The 19,136-nt window shown below is 39.6% G+C and overlaps 1 protein-coding gene across 1 annotated transcript in view; it reads left to right on the top strand.

The window, feature by feature from the left end:
- The window catches only part of LOC133977861 (plasma membrane calcium-transporting ATPase 1-like), a 102,463-nt gene that overhangs the window by 44,781 nt on the left and 38,546 nt on the right, over positions 1-19,136 (top strand). Inside the window, exons 2-6 of the mRNA XM_062416158.1 lie at positions 1-278; positions 14,084-14,281; positions 14,567-14,824; positions 15,172-15,297; positions 15,877-16,002. The exon at positions 1-278 is cut by the window's left edge and continues 165 nt beyond it. Coding sequence (XP_062272142.1) covers positions 83-278; positions 14,084-14,281; positions 14,567-14,824; positions 15,172-15,297; positions 15,877-16,002 — 904 coding nt within the window. The 5' untranslated portion in view covers positions 1-82. The remainder of the gene's footprint in view (positions 279-14,083; positions 14,282-14,566; positions 14,825-15,171; positions 15,298-15,876; positions 16,003-19,136) is intronic.

Raw genomic sequence — 19,136 nt, 5'->3', positions numbered from 1 at the left:
TAGATCAGTTTAAATTAGGAAAAAAAAAAAAGACACTCACTACTAAAACAAGAACAACAACACTGCTGTGAAGAAGATCAACATGGCCAACAACACGGCAGACCACCCTCCGGGGAATTCGGTTGCAGAAGGCAACCATGATGGGGACTTTGGGGTGTCCGTGACGGACCTGAGGGACCTGATGGAGCTGCGGAGCGGCGAGGCCGTCAACAAAATACGGGACACGTACGGAGACGTGCAGGGAATCTGCCGCCGCCTGAAAACATCGCCTATAGAAGGTAAGACATGTCCAACACCACACCAAGCTAAACTAACAGCCATCAGATTTAGCTGTGATGTTAGTTTTCAGGTTTAATAAGAGTCAAAAAGGTGTTTCAATTTAGTTACATTTTCTTGTCATACACACTAAAAACTCAAACATTTAGATATTATACATCACACATCAGACCTGTTTCTCATCACAGCTCTGAAGAAACAATCAACCTCTGTCAAATATTATTGATTTAGAGCAATTTAGATCTTAATTTAGTTTCTTTTTTTTTGCCATACACACTTAAAAGTCACACATTTGGATATTATACATCACACATCAGACCTGTTTCCCCTCACTGCTCTGAAGAAACAATCAATCTGTCGAAATCTCAATATTTTGACTTTGTACTGAGTGGGCGTTAACTAAATGGTGATCCACTTAAGTTCAAGATCAATATGGTGTTGGTGTGAGTGTGAGAGGGAGCAGTGTGGAAAGACACAGCGCAGGAAAAAACTGTGCCAAGTTAAAGGTTCTTACAGCAAACACAGACTGTAACAGGTCTGCAGGCCGGTGGTTGTAATGCACTGTTTTAATCAACATATGAATCAGTATTAACACTGACAATTATAATCATCAGGCTGGGAGCCGCTAATTCAAATCTCATTGAGTCGACTCATCGTCAGGACTGATTTAATGACAGTTTGCTCTACAGATGACGTACAGTGTCAGTAAATGCATTGCAATTTGCACTTTGTTTTCAGCATCGTTGCACGTAAGATAACAGCATGAGAGCTTTGACTTAAATGGCCTCACTGCAAACCCGACTGTCATGGAAACGCTCTCGACTCTGGTGCCGAACTACTGACCCGACGTCCATTGTGATCAACACTTGAGTGTAAAGTGCTGTCAGCAGCCAATCAGGAGGGAGCGTTCGGATTTATTACTGAACTATGACCTTCATGTCTTTGTGTGTTCACAGCTGATGTTCGACACGTCACAGTTGATCAAAGACGTGACGTTGTAAGCTTGTATAGTTCAGGTTTAATGTGAGGCGGCTGTTCTGTGGGTGACTGTAGTGTAATCGGGTGAAGACATGAATAATATATAGTGTTTCTTATAATTGTACGTAAGGTGTATGCATGAAATAAATCACTGCTGATTATATATACATTTTTTTAAACTATGCTGGGTACTTGATAACTTACCAGTACCAAGTAATATGGACATTCCTCCAGTCAAACTTTGCCTGCATTCGATCCTTTTTGTACCCTGATCTAGAAAAAGAGACTATTTGTTATGGTTGTATGTTGATTGAACGTTGACGTGTGATTGGCCCATTTCCGCAGCAGCTACAATCCATGCAGTCTGTGAGGTTAATACTTTATTATACAGTTTTATACAGTTATTTAATACACATTTCAGTCATTTGGACACTTTCAAAATGTATTTGTGTAAAAATAATTTGGATAGTACTCTATTGGTATTCGTATAACTTTAAGGATATTGGTATTGGTACTAGCATCACAATTTCTTAAACAATAATCAACCCTATAGACAACTAAAAATATCTAATTAACAAATAGGAACCACCTTACGATTAAAAACAACAGATTGGTGAATCCCATCTGACTTAACACGCCGACACTCACAGATCAGGAGGTGTCAGTGTTTCAGCAATGAAGGAAAAAAGACATCATGTGTGTGTGTGTGTCTGTCAAAAGATAGAAACACTTCTTCTTCTTTTGTGTTGGAAGATGATCAGTTTTTTGTGTGAGGCCAGAAAATGGCCGACATGCTGCTGTTTGTCAGTTCTTCCTCCCTCTATCATCCTTTTGATCCCTTAGTGTGTGTGTGTGTGTGTGCGCGTGCGTGCGTGCGTGCCTGCGTGTGTGTGTGTGTGTGTGTGTGTGTGTGTGTGTGTGTGTGTGTTTGCAGCCATCAGTCCATTCCAGGATTGAAATTAGTTCCAGCCCGTTCCCCTAATGGCTCCATAGATCATTGCTCTGTTCCATTTAGTAATCAGAGGACAGCTATAGTCGCGTCCTCCACGCAAGAAATTACTCTCCTTAATGAAGAAAGTGTAATTATATTTTCACTGCAGAGAGGGAGGGAGGGAGGGAGGGAGGGGACGGGAAAAATTGGGGGAAGCCTTAATGCAAGATTGAGGACACGAACACCCCCCCCCACACACACACACACACACACATTGATGGACTGACACAGTTAACTAGTGTGATAACAGGCAAGTGTTAACACAGTTTCAATCAAGACACTTTTTGCTGTCTGTGTTTTAATGTACATCGGCATCATTTTATTTGTTTGAACACATGTATTTTGAATTTGATTTTATTTATTTAAGCTTATTTTAAACATGAGAATAAAAAACGAAAATGAGAATAACAGTGTTCGAAAAGGAGTAAGAAGAAACAACTATCCCACATTTATTTACAACCCAAATATTCACCCAGAGTTGAAAAATGAATGAAAATAAAGCAACCCATTACCTAATGATTCAGTCTGTCACCTTCATAAATCTGAGGGTCTTATCCCAGTCTTTAGTATGGATCGAGCTCTAAAGCCACTGGATCATACATGTCCCATAATACAACTGGATCGGTCCCTGCTTAGTAAACCGTGTGTCTTTCGATCACCACTCCTCCAGTTTGTAATACAGGCTTTCTATCAGTCCGAGCCATGATGACGCCATCAAGGTTATTTTGTCCTTCAGAGCCACAGATCACACGATACTCGAGTATTCAGTGAATTGACTTGAAAACATCAGTGGAGTGACTCCTTTTGAGTCTGTATCACAGATCATGGTGAGCCTTGTGAGGGAGGAGCTGAATTAGAGTTCATGGTGCTGCTGGATTTCACCGTTTGACAGCATCCCTGCCGGCTGCGCTGGCCTGAATGTGTCGTAGATTATCTCTTCAAAGTAAATCTGTTGTCTTTGATTCAGTTTGTGACAGAGAGCAGCATGTATCGATAAAACCCCTTACCGCAGAAATGTGATAGTTACATCCATATATATATAATGATATTAATGCCTGATTAATACATCTGCAGGCCAATCTTGAGTTTCAGCTTTTCATAGATATAAAGGTTGGCAGATATTATAACCCTGTGTAGTTTTCTAGTATATTTTGGTGCTTAATGGGAACACTTACCCTAACAGCTGAAAACATTGGTTAGAAAATTAGAAAAGTAATCAAATGTAATAAGTTACATTACTTTGATTAAGTAATTGTAATAGTTACATTACTTATTATTTTAAATAGGTTAACTAGTAATCTGTAACCTATTACATTTCTAAAGTAACCTTCCCAACTCTGATCATCAGTGGACGGAGTTTGCTCCGTGGTCATGGAGATGGATCCCAGACAGTGTGATGATGTCATCCGTAGCATAATGAGGACTTCCTGGTCTGTGTTGAGTTAAACGTTACACGTACTGTGTGATTTACTGCTGCAGGCCCCTCACCTCTGTTGGGAATCACACACGTATCGACCACGACTGCAGTCAGAAATACAACAGAAGAAGAAGAAGTGGTGTATCTGTTTACAGTGCACCCAAACAAAGGGGAAGGAAGTCAATAATTGGCCTTTGGCCGTTAATTGGCCTGATTTCATGTTGTGCACAGGACCATAAAAGGAGTTGTTTGTCTTGTAGTTGTGTTTACGAAGCTACCACCAACTGCCAGCTAACTATTTTTAGTGAAACGACTGGAAACAGGCAGAAATAGCTAGCCTGGCTCTGTCCAAAAACACAAAACAAAACTCACTGATTATCATGTTCCTCAGTTTTTTAATCCATACGCTGAAGTGCAAAAAAACCCAACAAGCCTAAACTAAGTTAGCTGGCTGCTCACAGTAAGCTTCATACTTTCTCATACAGACATGTGAGTGGTGTCAGTTTTCTAATGTAAAAACTGCAAGAAAGTGAATAAGTGCACTTTCCAAAATGCCAGACTTTTCCTTTAATGTGAGTCCACATGAGCAGGAGATGTTGCGTTTATATTAGCAGTACTGTGACACAGCTTTACTTCCTGTGAAGCTCTTATGCATGTAAAGAAAATCTTGGTTCCAGTACAGTAAAGATGGACAGTAACAAAGAAAACTAATATATGGAGAGTTAATTAGAGGATCTAAATATGTTGAATGCTAATGCTTAAAATAGGATCAGAAATGGGGATTGAAATAATTAAACTATGTTCATTTTCGTGTTAAATAGCCAGCACAGAGCAGAGGAAGCCTGCATGCAAACCGAGATTTAACACTTCAGACTGTCATGTAGATGGATTATCTGTTTTTCACCTTGATTTTCTCACATTAATCTGTTTTCTTGGGTCCGTGCAAACACAGTCGGCGTCGGTCCTGAACTGAAGCTGATATGAATCACGCCTCTCATGTTCTAAAAAAGCAACAGAGCGGCCGTCCTGCTGTCTGATAGCTAGCTGACAGTGTGCTAACCTGATTAGCTCTGTAACAGAAGGGTTGAGTTAACAGTTACAGACTTCACACAGTTATATATAACTGTGTGTGTGTGTGTGTATGTGTGTGTGTGTGTGAGGTGTGTCGCTATCAGCTCACTGTTTCTATGTGATAATTAGATGTTTGGTCTTCAGTTGCTTCTTGCTTTGAGCCTGTAAAAAAGCAGCTTCTGATTGGACCCTTAGCTGACTGTCATTGTCTTGAGTTCAACCTGATCACACGCACACACACACACAGACACACACACACGCACACGCACACACACACACACACTGGGCTCAGCTGCTGGCGTGCATCCCTTTGGTTAATGTGTATTGATGAGTCAGTCTGAGGTCAGTGAGGTCCTTGTCATTACTTAACCAAACCTGAGTGTATATAATATTCAGAAGACACGCGGCCTCTGAGCCTGAGCATGAGGTGTCAACTTTATTTAAACCTGAACTACAAAGAGCTTCACAAATAAGACAGAGTGAGAAGGAGACAACATGTGGAACTAAAAATAAACAGCTATTTTAGGGAAAATGCTAATGAACGACGGCGCGTTCTGTCATCGCTAAGGTGAGAAGAAGACAGGAGATGATTTCTTTTTGTCTCTGTAGCTGTGTGTCACTTTTATCCCCTTCATGTTAAAGTGTCACAGTCTCTTCAAACAAACCTCCAGGATTCAGAGCTAAAAACAGACGCTCACCGGCAAATTTATGTATCTGTGTTGGACGCAGCCGACTGAATCTCCTTAAACCTGTAACTACAGTAAGTCTGCAGCTAACATGCTGGGCTTTCATTAGGTATTTAAAATTTGCATTAACAGAAAAATAGTTTAGTCCTGTGATTCCCAACCGGAGTCGAGTACTGTATAAAACACATATTTTTGTTTAGGAGGAGCAAAACAAACACACAATGCGATGAGGCTCATCTTTAATATATTTATCCTCACAATAATCAATGACCAGCTGCAGCAGAATGATTGCAAAAGTCACAAAGTCATCATGAACACCACAAGCTGTGATGTATGGAAACTAGTTCAAATTAATCCTTACATACTGTTCATATATTCTGACTCATAAATAGTCTCTATACTAATTCACATTCATAAATTCCCCCATCAGTCATTAATAAATGTTTGAATAATCTTATGGGGAAAAAAAGACATTAACAAAATCACTATTTTATGGTCCGGGAGAACATTGAATACAATATGATGAATACAACAACATGTTTTAATGTGGATGTTTGAATTTGTTTAATAAACAACAGGTCAAACTTGTATATTTGCATATATATAAAAATGTATAGCCTCTGGTTGGGTGTTTCCATAGTAGCAGCTTGACTGACATATAAGAGTCGGCGTTGCTAGGAGACATGCAGTCAACTTCCATGGTGACCATTGGAGTGTGTTGAACTGTTTCGCCCACAACTACTGATATAAGAGGTTTTAGTTTTAACAAGCCTACACAGTTTTGGTTCTGTATTTTTGGTGATTTAAGTCGTCTGCACGTCAACACAACATTCAATATTTGGGAAAACCAGTTAGCCAAGCCTGCTAACGTTAGCACTGAAGTTACTTTTTTTGTTCATGTTTTTTGAACACCTGCTGAGTCATTACCGCGCTCAGTTTTTTGTTCATCCTGCATTACAGAAATGAGGGACGCTTCGTTCCTCCTTCATAGGTCCAGATGTTGATCACGACCAGTTAGCCGGCCGTCAGTATTTAGGTATATAATCTCAGGAACTTCTGCATAGTGCACATTTATATATTGCAGATTTATTTACACAAAGATCCAGTTTACTGTACTGTATATAGATTTTTATTTAAATCCAATTTTTGTCTTATTATTATTGATTCTATTTTTAGCACACTTTCACTCTTTTTTTTCTCCACTGTACTGCTGTGTCAATTTGAATTTCTCCCAAGGGGGATCAATAAAGATACAGCTTATCTTAGGTGATATTACACACTGTTTTAAGTACTCACCCATACATATATTGCACCAATTATACCAACAGTGTCAGTCAAAACCAAAAATCCATGTCCATGTAGCCATCACTGCTACTGCTAATTGTCACGCTCATAGTTACTGGATTAAGTTAAGGTTAAGTACAGCAGATATCCTTATAATTATTATTGTTATGTATATTATTATTATTAGTAGTAGTAGTAGTATTTCTTACTAGTATTTTTTACATTCATGCATGCAATGCATTTTTAATAAGAATTCCTGAACTGCAGTCCTCCAAGAATAGTGACCAAGATATCCACAGAGCAAAGAGAGCAAATGGCTCATCATCAGTCAGGGTTAAATCTGAACTGAGGGAACACACACACACGCACACACACACACGCACACACACGCACACACACGCAACATAAAGTGCATGTAGGTTCAGAGGTTTTCTTCGCCCTGCTGGCGTGTCAGATCTTTTCGCTCTGTGGTGTGAGAAGTCAGCAGCCAATCTGAGATCCAGCTCAAGCTGCGTGACCCGAGTCTTATTCACTGTAACTAACACACACACACACACATACACGCACAGCCTCAGGTCATCCGTGTCTCTGCCAGTTGAGGCAGAATGCTCCTCTTAGCGGTCAGCAACAGTGAAACGAACAACAAGACATGCAACCCTCTTCATATCTTTCTTTCTTTCTTTTTAGCTGTTTTTTTTCCACCCATCACATCACATATCATTAAATAACTGTTGTCTCCGTCGTTGTGTATCTCCGTCAATCTCTCTCCAGACTTTACAAAAAACAAAACAGATGATAAATGCAAATTAAAAAAAGATATATATATATAATTTAGTTGTGTAAGGAGTTTCTATTATAAAAAGTATTTGCCTCCAGACACACAACGCTGAGACATTGCATCATTCTGCAGCAGAGGATGTGACTGTCTGTATTACAGCCGGGTTTATTACTGTAAAATAACTGTTATCAATTTCCCCTGTCTGTTCCTGCTATAAAAAAAGTAAAAACAAGAATCATACTTCCTTTTTTATTATTATTAGAAATGAAAAGTTTATAAATATTTCTACCCACAGCAGGTGGAGCTTCAATGATTGCTAACCACATCAGCTTATCGTCAAGGGAAGTTGATGTCGAATTGATTTATTTTAGGAGAGACTGTCTATTGTCTATATCTAATTAATTAAATAGGTTGCATTCTGGGTACATTTATGCCGTTATTGCACAGTACATCTTGAGAGTGGAGCTAAAGTCTGAGGCCATAAACATGAAAAAACTGTAAGAACTGATTTTGATTATCCAGAGGATGACGAGGGTTTGCTAATTAAAATGTCCTGAGATCTTCAATGGACCTCAGTACTCCTAAAAAAAATGTTTTTGTGGTGCAACAGATGCTACATATTTTCAAAGAGATGGTTGGAAATGTCTGAGGATTGTCTGCGCACCTTCCAGCAATGAGCAGCTGAATCAGGTGTTCCTCAGGTCAGGGGCAACACATTTCAGATGAGAAAAGATGAGAGCATGCTGATTAATTTGCAGCTTTTAATAAAAAGGCAAACAGACCATTTCAAATCTACTGTGTCTTCATCAGAATCAAAGGAGAGATCCTGTAAATATCATCAGAACAGCTGTAAATGTTTTAAATGACTCGGGCTTTTGCAAAGATCGTTATTTTTTAATTTTAGGAAAATGGGATGCTGAGCTCTGACTTGAATATAATGAATACGTGACTGCAGCGAGGTGTTTTAATGACTTTGATACCTCAGATGTCTCACTGCGTGACCTGTGTCACCACCTCATACCATTGCATGCTATTACACCACATATTTTCATGCATTATTAAGCAGAATGAAAGAGTTTTTTCCACCCAGAAAGACCAAAGGAAAAATCTGAAACATGGCCATGACTCCAGTATGTTGGAATTTCGACTGTCAGCAGCCATTTAAATTGTTTAATGAACATACGGTGCGGAGCAGTTTTTAAAGGAACAGTTACCAGAATAATTCAGTTTAGATGTTTCAGGAGAGGTAGGCAGCAGTGTAATAATAACCGGGATGACCGTCTTTAAGTTTACAGTGTGTTCATAAAAGGGGGGTTCACCAGCCGAGAGGACGGCTTCTGTAGACGTTACCATGGCGACTGTGCAAATGGTCACATGTCATACACAGTTTATGAAAAAGGTAGTCTAGCCCACTGATCCCTTTCTTTTATTTGATAGAAACTGGGAGACTGCACTGAGAAGAGTACAAATATTTTCAAATCATTATGAAACTGTGGCGGCTCAAATTAAACTGTGGCCGGACAGTCGAGATAATTAATGGGAAACACTTCTGCACTCCGTCTATGTTTGTCATCATAAACTGTCTGGTCAGATTCATATTCTTGTTTAGTTATTCCTTGATCAGATCATTTAATTCATATTTATCACTTTTTTCCATTTGAATTCAGGTACAACAAATTGTGTAAGATATATATTAATCAGTATGTGTGATAGTGTTGGAACATTTTAGTTCATTTATTTAACTTGCTGCACTGAGCTGTCAATTCAGGTCAGCAAAAGACACTCCCTGATCCAGGACATTCTGCTAGATCTCACAGTCCTCTGTGGCTGTCATCCAAAACTTAAACATTTCAGTCAGTCGGCAGTTCATAAACTTAGGATAAATGTTGAAATATGAACTTATTGTTTGACACCCCATTTGACAGCCTCAAAATTACTCCAAGAAAAAAAGGTTGAAGTGAATATAAAACATGTCAAATTGAAGATGACTGCCACTGGTAGTCTGAAAATGCAGTATATATATAAGCTTAGTGTCTTAATGGCTAATAGCGCTGCAGTATATCTTCTAGCCACCAATGGAAGCACTTCAGCTGTTAAGTGATGTTATAATAATGACGGAGACATTTCTCTGTCAGAGTAAATCATGTTTTTTTAATGTTACTTTACTCTTGTCTGACATGGTTTCTTTTTTCAGTTTTACAAGTCATGACAAAATCTTAACCTTCACAACATGAACCTCAATGTGCACTCTCATCCTTTCACTTCTAGTACAGTAACTTTACTTATTGGATTATCGCTGCAGATTGAATTAAAGCGGCAAATCTGATTTTGAACCTTCTAAATACAATTCGCTCGTAATTTTTAAATCAAATTTATATTTCAATTTCAGAAATGTGTGTGTCAGTTCACACTTTGATCTCAGAAGAACTCACAAGATGCTCTGTCAGTCTCTCTCCTTTTTCGTCTCAGCTGTGCATTTATGAAGTTGAATCGCAAAGCCTCGGGATATGTGCACATTTCTCGCTCAGGTTTAAATATTTTCAACTCGGAAAGACACGTTTTGTGCTTAATATGCAAACACCTCTAAAATGAGCTCTGCGTTCCTTTACAGTCGATACTCTTTGATGCTGGAGGTGTGACACAGATAGAGGAGCTGAGGTGTGATGTTAGCAACACTTGTCTCTATAAATGACAGGCACTCTTGGTTTAATTGCGAGGATTGGCATCTCGGAAGCACAGACAGAGCTAGAGGATGAACTGCAGAGATGAAAAAGAAAACAGGAAGCGGTTCTGACAACATGAAGGACCGAGGAGAAGAAGAAACAGTCCTCGGGCTTGAGTGCGGACATCAAAAAGTCTGAACAATGAGACAGGACATTAAAACCTGCTGCGCTAGTTTCATCTGCCAGAACGAGGGTGAATGAAAGTGAAAACCATACTGTGCATGTTTGCTGAAAATACTGCAAATTGAAGAGGCATCCTTTTTTTTCTTTTTCTTTTTTTTTTGTGGAGAGCGATGAAATCCATTTCTGCTGGGAGCTGAATTTTCTAAACATCTGTGACAGGGAACGTGCAGTTACTGGAACTCTGCTTTTACTGCAACATCATCTCCGAGCTTTAATCTGAGCCTCCGCTGAGATGTTCACTAACAAGAGCCAACGCCCGGCACCAGATGAAACCCGCCATCGCTATCTCAACATTAAATTAAAAACAGAAAACCAAAAAGAAAAAACACAGTATCGATCAAACACACACATAAAAAAGTGCTCTGTGATTCTGTTTTTCTTTATCTTAGTGTGACAGGAGCTTTCAGCATCAATGACTAGTTTGAACATGATCAAACCAAACTTTACACTCACCCACAGAGTGATGAAACAGCGCCGATCAACACTTTGACAACCAGTGTATTTTTAAAATCTCTTTGTGCACCAACATGTGAAGATGATGATACTCAGTCAGAGGTGTTATGGAGCCTCATAAACTGCAGCTAATCTCATCTCAGCTAATCTCATTTTACTTCACCTCCTTTGCTCTAACCTCATCTCATCTCATACTTTATCCCATCTCACTTTACCTCTCCTTTTATCTCCTCCCACCTCAGGATATCCCCTCATCTCATTTTATATCATCTTGCAACCTCTCATCTCTTTTCAACTCTCTTCATCTCACATCATATAATCCCATCTCATACCATTATCTCACATCACCTCATTTGATCTAATTTCATATAACCTCATATCGCTTTATCTTATCTCATTTTACCTGGCGTCCTTTGACTTCATCTCATTTTATCTCACCTCACCTAATCTCTTTTTTACCTTACCTTACCTCAACTGGTCTGTTCTGTTTTCACTTCATCTCGTCTCATGTGATCTCATCTCTTCTCTCTTCTCATCTGCAGTTACTTCACCATATGTCGTCTGGTCTTTTCTCTCATCTAGATCACCTCACTTCATCTCATCTAATCTTATCTCATCTCAAATCATCTCATATCATCTAATCTCTTCTCACTGTAACTCATCTGGCTTTATACATCTGTCATCATTTCATTTAATCTCATCTTCCATAAACATTGCCTCATTTTATTTAATCTTATGTCATCTTATCCCATCTTGTCTCATATCAGTTTATCACCTCACCTCCTCTCACTTCTTATGACATCATCTTTACTCATCCTACCTGCAGTGATAGTCCCTCACCTCCTCTCGTCACCGCTCATCAATCTCATGTCATCCCCTCACACTCGACCTAATCACATCACATCGCGTCTCACCTCATCTTATTTCAGTCTGCTGAGCTTTGGATTGGCAAATAATTGTGACATTGAAGCAATTCAGTCAAGGTTACATGACGTGATGTGATTAATGAGACGCTGGTTCCTCTCTGTGTGTGTTTTGTGAGGTCGATGAAATCTCAAAATGGCAGAAATCGTTTTTGCTCTACAAAGAAAAGAGAGACTAATAATAATGAGAAGGGCATGAAGAGGAAGAGGAGGAGGGAAAATCTTCATTCAGTCTGTCTTGAGTGAATCATCTAAAAAAGGAATGAAAGGTCATTATTAAAACACATGAAGACAGAAACATGTCAGAGCTCGTGTTCATGCCGACATACAGAGCCCCCCTTCATGAGAAGCTTTGGCTGTGCGGTCTGTTCACATTCAGATCACGTTCCGCTGCACATCTCCCCAAACTCCACCAAGAATCCACCAGCTGCCATGTTGCTGTCCACACAGCCGTCCAGGAGGAAATGACAGATTTTCTGGTTTTTACTAAAAAGCATCCAGACAAAGAAGATCAGTTAAACTTGTTTTTATTCAGATTTGTCCCCACGCAGCCAGTAGTCGCTGCAAATAAACACAATGTACCACAGTTAATGTTAACGAGGTCCTGTGGTGAGCGGAGACCAGCTCAGCTCAGTAAATGTTCTGGTAATACAAAGTGAATATAAACACAAGCTGCTGATTACCCTTCATTAATATGATAAATAAATAAAAATCAGATTTTTCTCCCAGTTTAAATTGAAAAAAAACACAACTAAACGAGCACTAAAGACAAAGCCCCGCCGTTCTTGCCCCCCCCCCCCTGTTTTTCTTGTCTTTATATGGGGAACGAACGAGGAGCCATATATGAGTCACTGCTGGAAAATGACAGTCAGAGCTCTGGAATCAATAAATCGCAGATATTGTTTGGTCTTCAGTAATCAGATGATTGTACGAGATATTTTTCATGCAGACAAACAGGAAGAAAAAACATCAAACAGATTTTTCATTTAACTGATTTAAGTGATTAGAAGAAGAAATCTTGTGACTTAAAGAGTATGTAGATGAGGATAGATCCTCCTTATTTATACTTTATTTGTTTTTGATGTTTAATTATTTATTGTTTTGGGTTTTTCCTCCAATTATTTTTTAAAATTTTGATTCCCAAATGAGGGTTTAATGAAGATCTTCAGCAGCCGCGTGCGAGCCAGCTGATTCAGACCGAGTCGGCCTAATCAGGTGGTGTTGTGCTGACGTGGTTTGGCTCTGATGAAGCAGCAGATTGTGTGTTTAGTCGGCGGTGGACTGCGGGGGGGAAGTTCAGACCAGTTCAGGATACCAGAGACTCATCACAAACAGAGACAAACACGTAACGGTGGTTCCCAATCTAGGGGTCGGGATCCACGCAAGGCGTCACAGGATAAAGATGAAGGGTCGCCGAATGATTGACAACAGAGGAAATTAGAAAAGAACATGTTTCTGAGGCATAAAATTATCTTTCTTTTATCCTCAAATGTTTCCTTTTATTCTTGTCACTGGATCATTTCATCTCAAAATTATTAAAATGTATCAAAAATCATTTATTTTCAGTTAAACTGATCGCAACTAGTAATGAAACCAGTAATGGGAATAAACTGCACAACATCTTACAGTTTATAATTAACTTCTGGTCATTTTCCAAATCTGTACAGCTACACCTCAGTGCACCAATTTCTGCTTTTTCAGCAAGTTAGAAATAAAGAACACAAAAGTTAATATTTTCTCTGGGTGGGAAACATCTCTTTTGGTGATTCACACAAATAAAACCTATATATGGAAACGCTGCAGTCTTTCACGGCAACGAAAGTGGGTCATGTTGCAAAACTACTGTTTATAGAAGTCTGAAAAATCCTGAGTTTTCATAACTATGGGTGCATGAACACCTATTTGATTAAACTTCGTAGTATTCAAGGGACAAAGCTACCACATGTTTCTGTACAGGTGATACTGATTATGATCATATAAGCCAGTTGATCTTTAATTTAAATAAATTAGTCTGTCTAATGATTCCTTACATCATAAGAAGAGGAGATTGACTTTAAAAATAACTTCAAAGGAAACCTTATGATTCTTAAAGCAGCAACACACAAAGAGTACTTAATGAATCCAATTATTACTTTATATTTTTCTTTTTTATAAAAGTTTTGAAAGAAAATGAGCTTAATAAGGTCTCAACATCTATATATCAACAGGATGAAGCCTGTCAGGTCATATTTCCTTGTAAAATAAAATGTTCATCTCCATTTTTGGAAGAGAAGTTTTCTGTGTTGATGTGAATATTAACATCTTGTGTTCGTGGCTTCAGGTCTTTCTGGAAACCCCGTCGATCTGGAGAAACGTCACACGTCGTATGGACAGAACTTCATTCCCCCAAAGAAGGCCAAGACGTTCCTGCAGCTCGTGTGGGAGGCTCTGCAGGACGTCACGCTTATAATCCTGGAAATCGCTGCCATCATCTCGCTGGGCTTGTCCTTCTACCATCCACCAGGGGGCGACGCTGAAGGTTGGTTTGTTTTTTATGGCAAAATGATCCTCCAGTATTTCTAAAATCCTGCCTATGACCCTGTGCAAAGACTAAAAGAAAAATGATGGTAATAACAGCAATAATTTTTCTAAGATTAAATGTGAAAAAGAAAAAGTTGTTGAACATGTTTTGTAAAAGCTAGTGTTACTACTTGAAGCTGTTAGTTAGTTTTACCTTTTGACAGAGCTGCTCTGATCTGTTTGAACTCCTCTTTTTAATTTGTTGAGGATGATTGTATTTCAACATGTCGTCTTCCTCTCGCAGCATGTGGTCAGTCTTCGGGCGGCGCGGAAGACGAGGGCGAGGCCCAGGCCGGCTGGATCGAGGGCGCCGCCATCCTGTTCTCGGTCATCATCGTGGTTCTGGTGACGGCCTTCAACGACTGGTCAAAGGAGAAGCAGTTCCGTGGGCTTCAGAGTCGTATCGAGCAGGAGCAGAAGTTCACCGTCATCCGCAAAGGCCAGGTCATCCAGATCCCCGTGGCCGAGTTAGTGGTGGGAGACATCGCTCAGATCAAATACGGTACGAGACTTCAGATACCAGAAAGATATAAGCCAAGTGGTTTCATATACAGAACATAAGTATGTGGACACTTGATCATTACATCTGCATACATGTGATTCTAAAACTATGAACATTAATCTGATGTAACAACCTCCATCTGGCTGCAGGAATGTCTTCCCATTCAGTGATATTCAATATTTAACGTCATACTCTGGTCTTCATCAGAGTTTGAGGTGAATTAAAAATCTGTTTACACATGAGCTGTTTTGAGAAATGACTGAAATTCAGGTTTAGTATAAGAAGCTTTTCACATCCTGGCGCTGATAGCAATAAGACTGTCTGACCTTTGACCTCTGTGCCTGCAGGCGACCTGCTGCCCACTGACGGGATTCTGATCCAAGGCAACGATCTGAAGATTGACGAGAGCTCTCTGACAGGAGAGTCCGACCAGGTCCGCAAATCTATGGAGAAGGACCCCATGCTGCTGTCCGGTGAGTGCCTGCTCACTTTCACAATGGACCAATACTGATGACTGAGCTCTGAAGTGATTCTGCTGATTTATTTAGATTTATTTATTTTACTTCCCGTTCTCTCCTTCACTCATTCTAAATAATAGGAGATTTCCTTTGTGCAATCCTGACCATGTAGCAAACCTTTCAAGAGTATGAACATGCACCCACATGTTTCTTTTCTGCCTCACAACATCTGTAAAAGTAAACTGGCAAGCCTAAAAAATGAACGCACAAACTTGCAAAACAGTATTTTACAGGCGGACGTTTAAATGTTGAGAGACTTCAAATGGATTTTGCATGCACAGACTTGAATATGCAGCTCACAGTTTACAGTACAAGCTTACAAAATGAAGATTACCGGCAGGAATTAGAGGATATCCCATACCACCATGAGTAAAATCAATCAAACAGCACTCACGTACAACAAAAATGCTTACAGGCATCTTTTAAAAGTATTTAACGATGCAGCTGAAGAAAAGAAAAGACAGATAAAATGATGGAGAAACTACATCAGCATCGATTATTAAAGTTTCAGTTGTCTTTTGAATCTCTCCTCAGGGACCCACGTGATGGAGGGATCAGGCAGGATGTTGGTGTCAGCCGTCGGCCTCAACTCTCAAACCGGCATCATCTTCACCCTTCTGGGCGCCAGCGAGCACGACGAAGAGAAGAAGGTCAAGAAAAGTAAGACATGAGACAAAGCCCCGTCACACACGTCTCAGAAACACAAAAAGAAAAAACACACAACTCAATGTTGAAGTGTTAAAGGTCATACGAGGACAGTAAGTGTGTGAAGTGTTGCGAGGAAGGTTCAGCTAGAGAGACAACTATCACCGTGTCAGCTTCTGAATACTTCTACTCTTGTGTTTGAACAGTGCAGATTGGAAGTATTTGCACTTTTTTTTTTATCAGCTGGCGTTGATATGAAGTTTCTGCTGTCGCACTTGTGGACTCTGTCAGCAGGTAGAGTTCAACAAGTCTGGGCTGATAGCAGCAGAGCTGTTTGAAGGGTGTAACTGTAGTATTTTAACATTAGCGAGCTTCAATCTTGAGCTCTAAAGCATCATCAGTGAATAAATGAGACCACGGATGAGTTTATCATTAATGATGATGTTATTTTTACACTGTGACTGTGAACTCAACACAACAGACATGAGAATAAATTGACCGCTCACCAAACACCTCGTAGCTTAGCCCCTAAAACTACACACTGTCTGCCAGTCTTTGTATTTCTCTACATGTTGAAGTGGTGTAATAAGAGGCTGCGGTGAGAGAGATACTCTACAGAGTTTGGAGGGTGGTGTCATTCATTAACACCTCTATAAAAATGTAAAAAGTGTAAGAATGGATTAAACTGTGTGGTTGTCTGCTCTAAAAATAAGCCGGTAATATTAGCAGGCCTGTTCAACTTGTTTACTACCTACAGTTGTAACCTTGGCTGTCTGAAACCATTCACCCGCACACCTAATACACACTCAGTAGTTTAGAGTAGAGACATTTATGAATCATCGTCTTCTTTCTTCATCGGCGTCTGACACTGAGTGTCATTCAACTTTATTTTTACAACTCTGAAACCGCACGCATTGTGTCATGGGTTTGTTAATAGGAAGTACATCCTATGAACGCTACTTTTCCTTTCCATCATGACAATATTAATAATAAGGTATTTAGAGCATACATTTCACACTCACACTCAAATGAAAAGGAAAAACGCTAAATATAGTGCACTTGATAATAAATAGACACAGCCCTTCTGTCACTTACAAGGGTAAAAGTTAGCATGTCATTAGCTGATTGCATTGTTTTGTGAGGTTAGAGGTTATATTAGTGGGAAAATCCACTATATATATATATATACTACTATCCTTTGTGATTCAGTATCAGAGTTTAGGGGTAATATCAGCGATTTTATATCTTCTACATATGTCATCAGCTGTTGAGCATTTTACCCGGGACCTTTAGTCTCAGTCATAATATGTATGTATCCATTAAATCCATATTTAGGGCTCTTTTTAGGGCACATTTATGGTACATTTAGGGCCTGGGGTTCTCATTATCAGTTGGAAATGTAAAAAAAGTTAACTAGAAACTGAATTTCTGAAATGCAGGAGAGTCAACATTTGTTAGAGCTGATTTTGGCAAAATTGACGCTCAAAAATGAGAAGCTGCTTTTGTTAACTTGTTCCTGAAACTATGACTTTAAAAAAAGAACAAAATAAGTCACCAAAATACAAATAATCTGTTAGCTCGGTCACCTGAATAAACTTTCCACCATGGTCTCATTTATTCATGGTAATTTATGGTCTCTATTCTGAGGTATCGATTCGACACAGTGTAACGTTGGTTGAAAAATGCGAAACGTATCCTTCCTGTTTTACATAAAGTTGCTTTTTGAAGTGGAACCCTTCAAAAGCCAAAGTCCAGTGTTCGTACTATCACAGCAGAGCAGTTTGATGTAAACCTACAGGCTTCTGCAGTCGGTCTCTATTGCTTTTGATTTGCTTGTGATCATGCTAACCCCCTTTTACTCATGTCTCCTTATTTGGTTTGTTTTCTGTCTTATCATTTGTTTTACTGGCTAAAGTTTGAGTTCGTCAGGCATTCATTGTGAATTTGGCTGAATGTACCAACTCAGCGGAGAGAGACGCCCAGGTTTATATTTCGGCCTCCAGTCACTGAATTTAAAACATACACAATCTAGTAATGACTTCCTAATGAGGAGAACCATGTGATCAAGCTGCCACAAGACACGTTTCAGTCCAGATTCAACTGATGTCAAACTGAAAAGGAGACAGCACTGAGTTTAAATTTAAATTAGCATCTCACACACGTCTGTCTGTATTTTGACATTTGTGAGGTCCCTAAATGATATAATACATCCTAACCATAACCTTAGCCTACACCCAATTCTAACCATCATCCTAAAACCAAGACTGAACGCCCGAAAGGCTCTTTGAAGAAGTGAGGACTGAACAAAATGTCCTCTCTGTACAAGAAATGTCCTCACTTTTTTAAACTGTCCACACCCACCAAGTCTGAAATGCTAATCAGTCCTCACAAAGATAGAAGTACAAGAACACACACGCACGCACCCGTCCACACACTTGTGTCTCTTGTGTTCTAGTAAAAGCACAGACTTTACTGTCACACATGGTTGCATCAAACCCCTGTACACACACACACACACACACACACGCACACACATTCATGCACACAAGTCACACTCACTGGTTATCTTACAGGCATAAGAGCCTTCAGTATGTTCAAACACGCACGCGTACTTGCAGCACTTCAGCCTTTGTCATCAATCACAAGCCACCAGCTGAATAACAAAGAGCTGTGTGTGTGTGTGTGTGTGTGTGTGTGTGTGTGTGTGTGTGTGTGTGTGTGTGTGTGTGTGTGTGTGTGTGTGTGTGTGTGTGTGTGTGTGTGTGTGTGTGTGTGTGTGTGTGTGTGTGTGTGTGTGTGTGTGTGTCCCTATTCACAGTGTAAAGGCAGAGAGCTCCATATTAGGATGACAGGAAGTAATTGCTTCTTTTTCCTAAAGAGGATAACACACAGGATGTAGCAGACCGCTGACCTGAATCATAAACATACTATTATGAGACACATGTTTATATTCACACTACCATAAAGGTTTCAGATGTTTGCAGTGAAGGAAAGATGCCATCAGAGTCAATGCAACAATTAAAAAACCCTGAACCAGTGTGCACATTACCACATAATTTAAGATAACTTGCCGGGAAGTGTTTAAGTTGGAAGATTTATTAAAAAGTTGGCAGATTAACACACTTTTCTACATTTCACGATCCACTTAA

The sequence above is a fragment of the Scomber scombrus genome, chromosome 3 (genome assembly GCF_963691925.1).
Source record: "Scomber scombrus chromosome 3, fScoSco1.1, whole genome shotgun sequence".
In the NCBI taxonomy this organism is placed as follows: Eukaryota; Metazoa; Chordata; class Actinopteri; order Scombriformes; family Scombridae; genus Scomber; species Scomber scombrus.
This window is presented reverse-complemented; position numbering and strand designations above follow the sequence as displayed.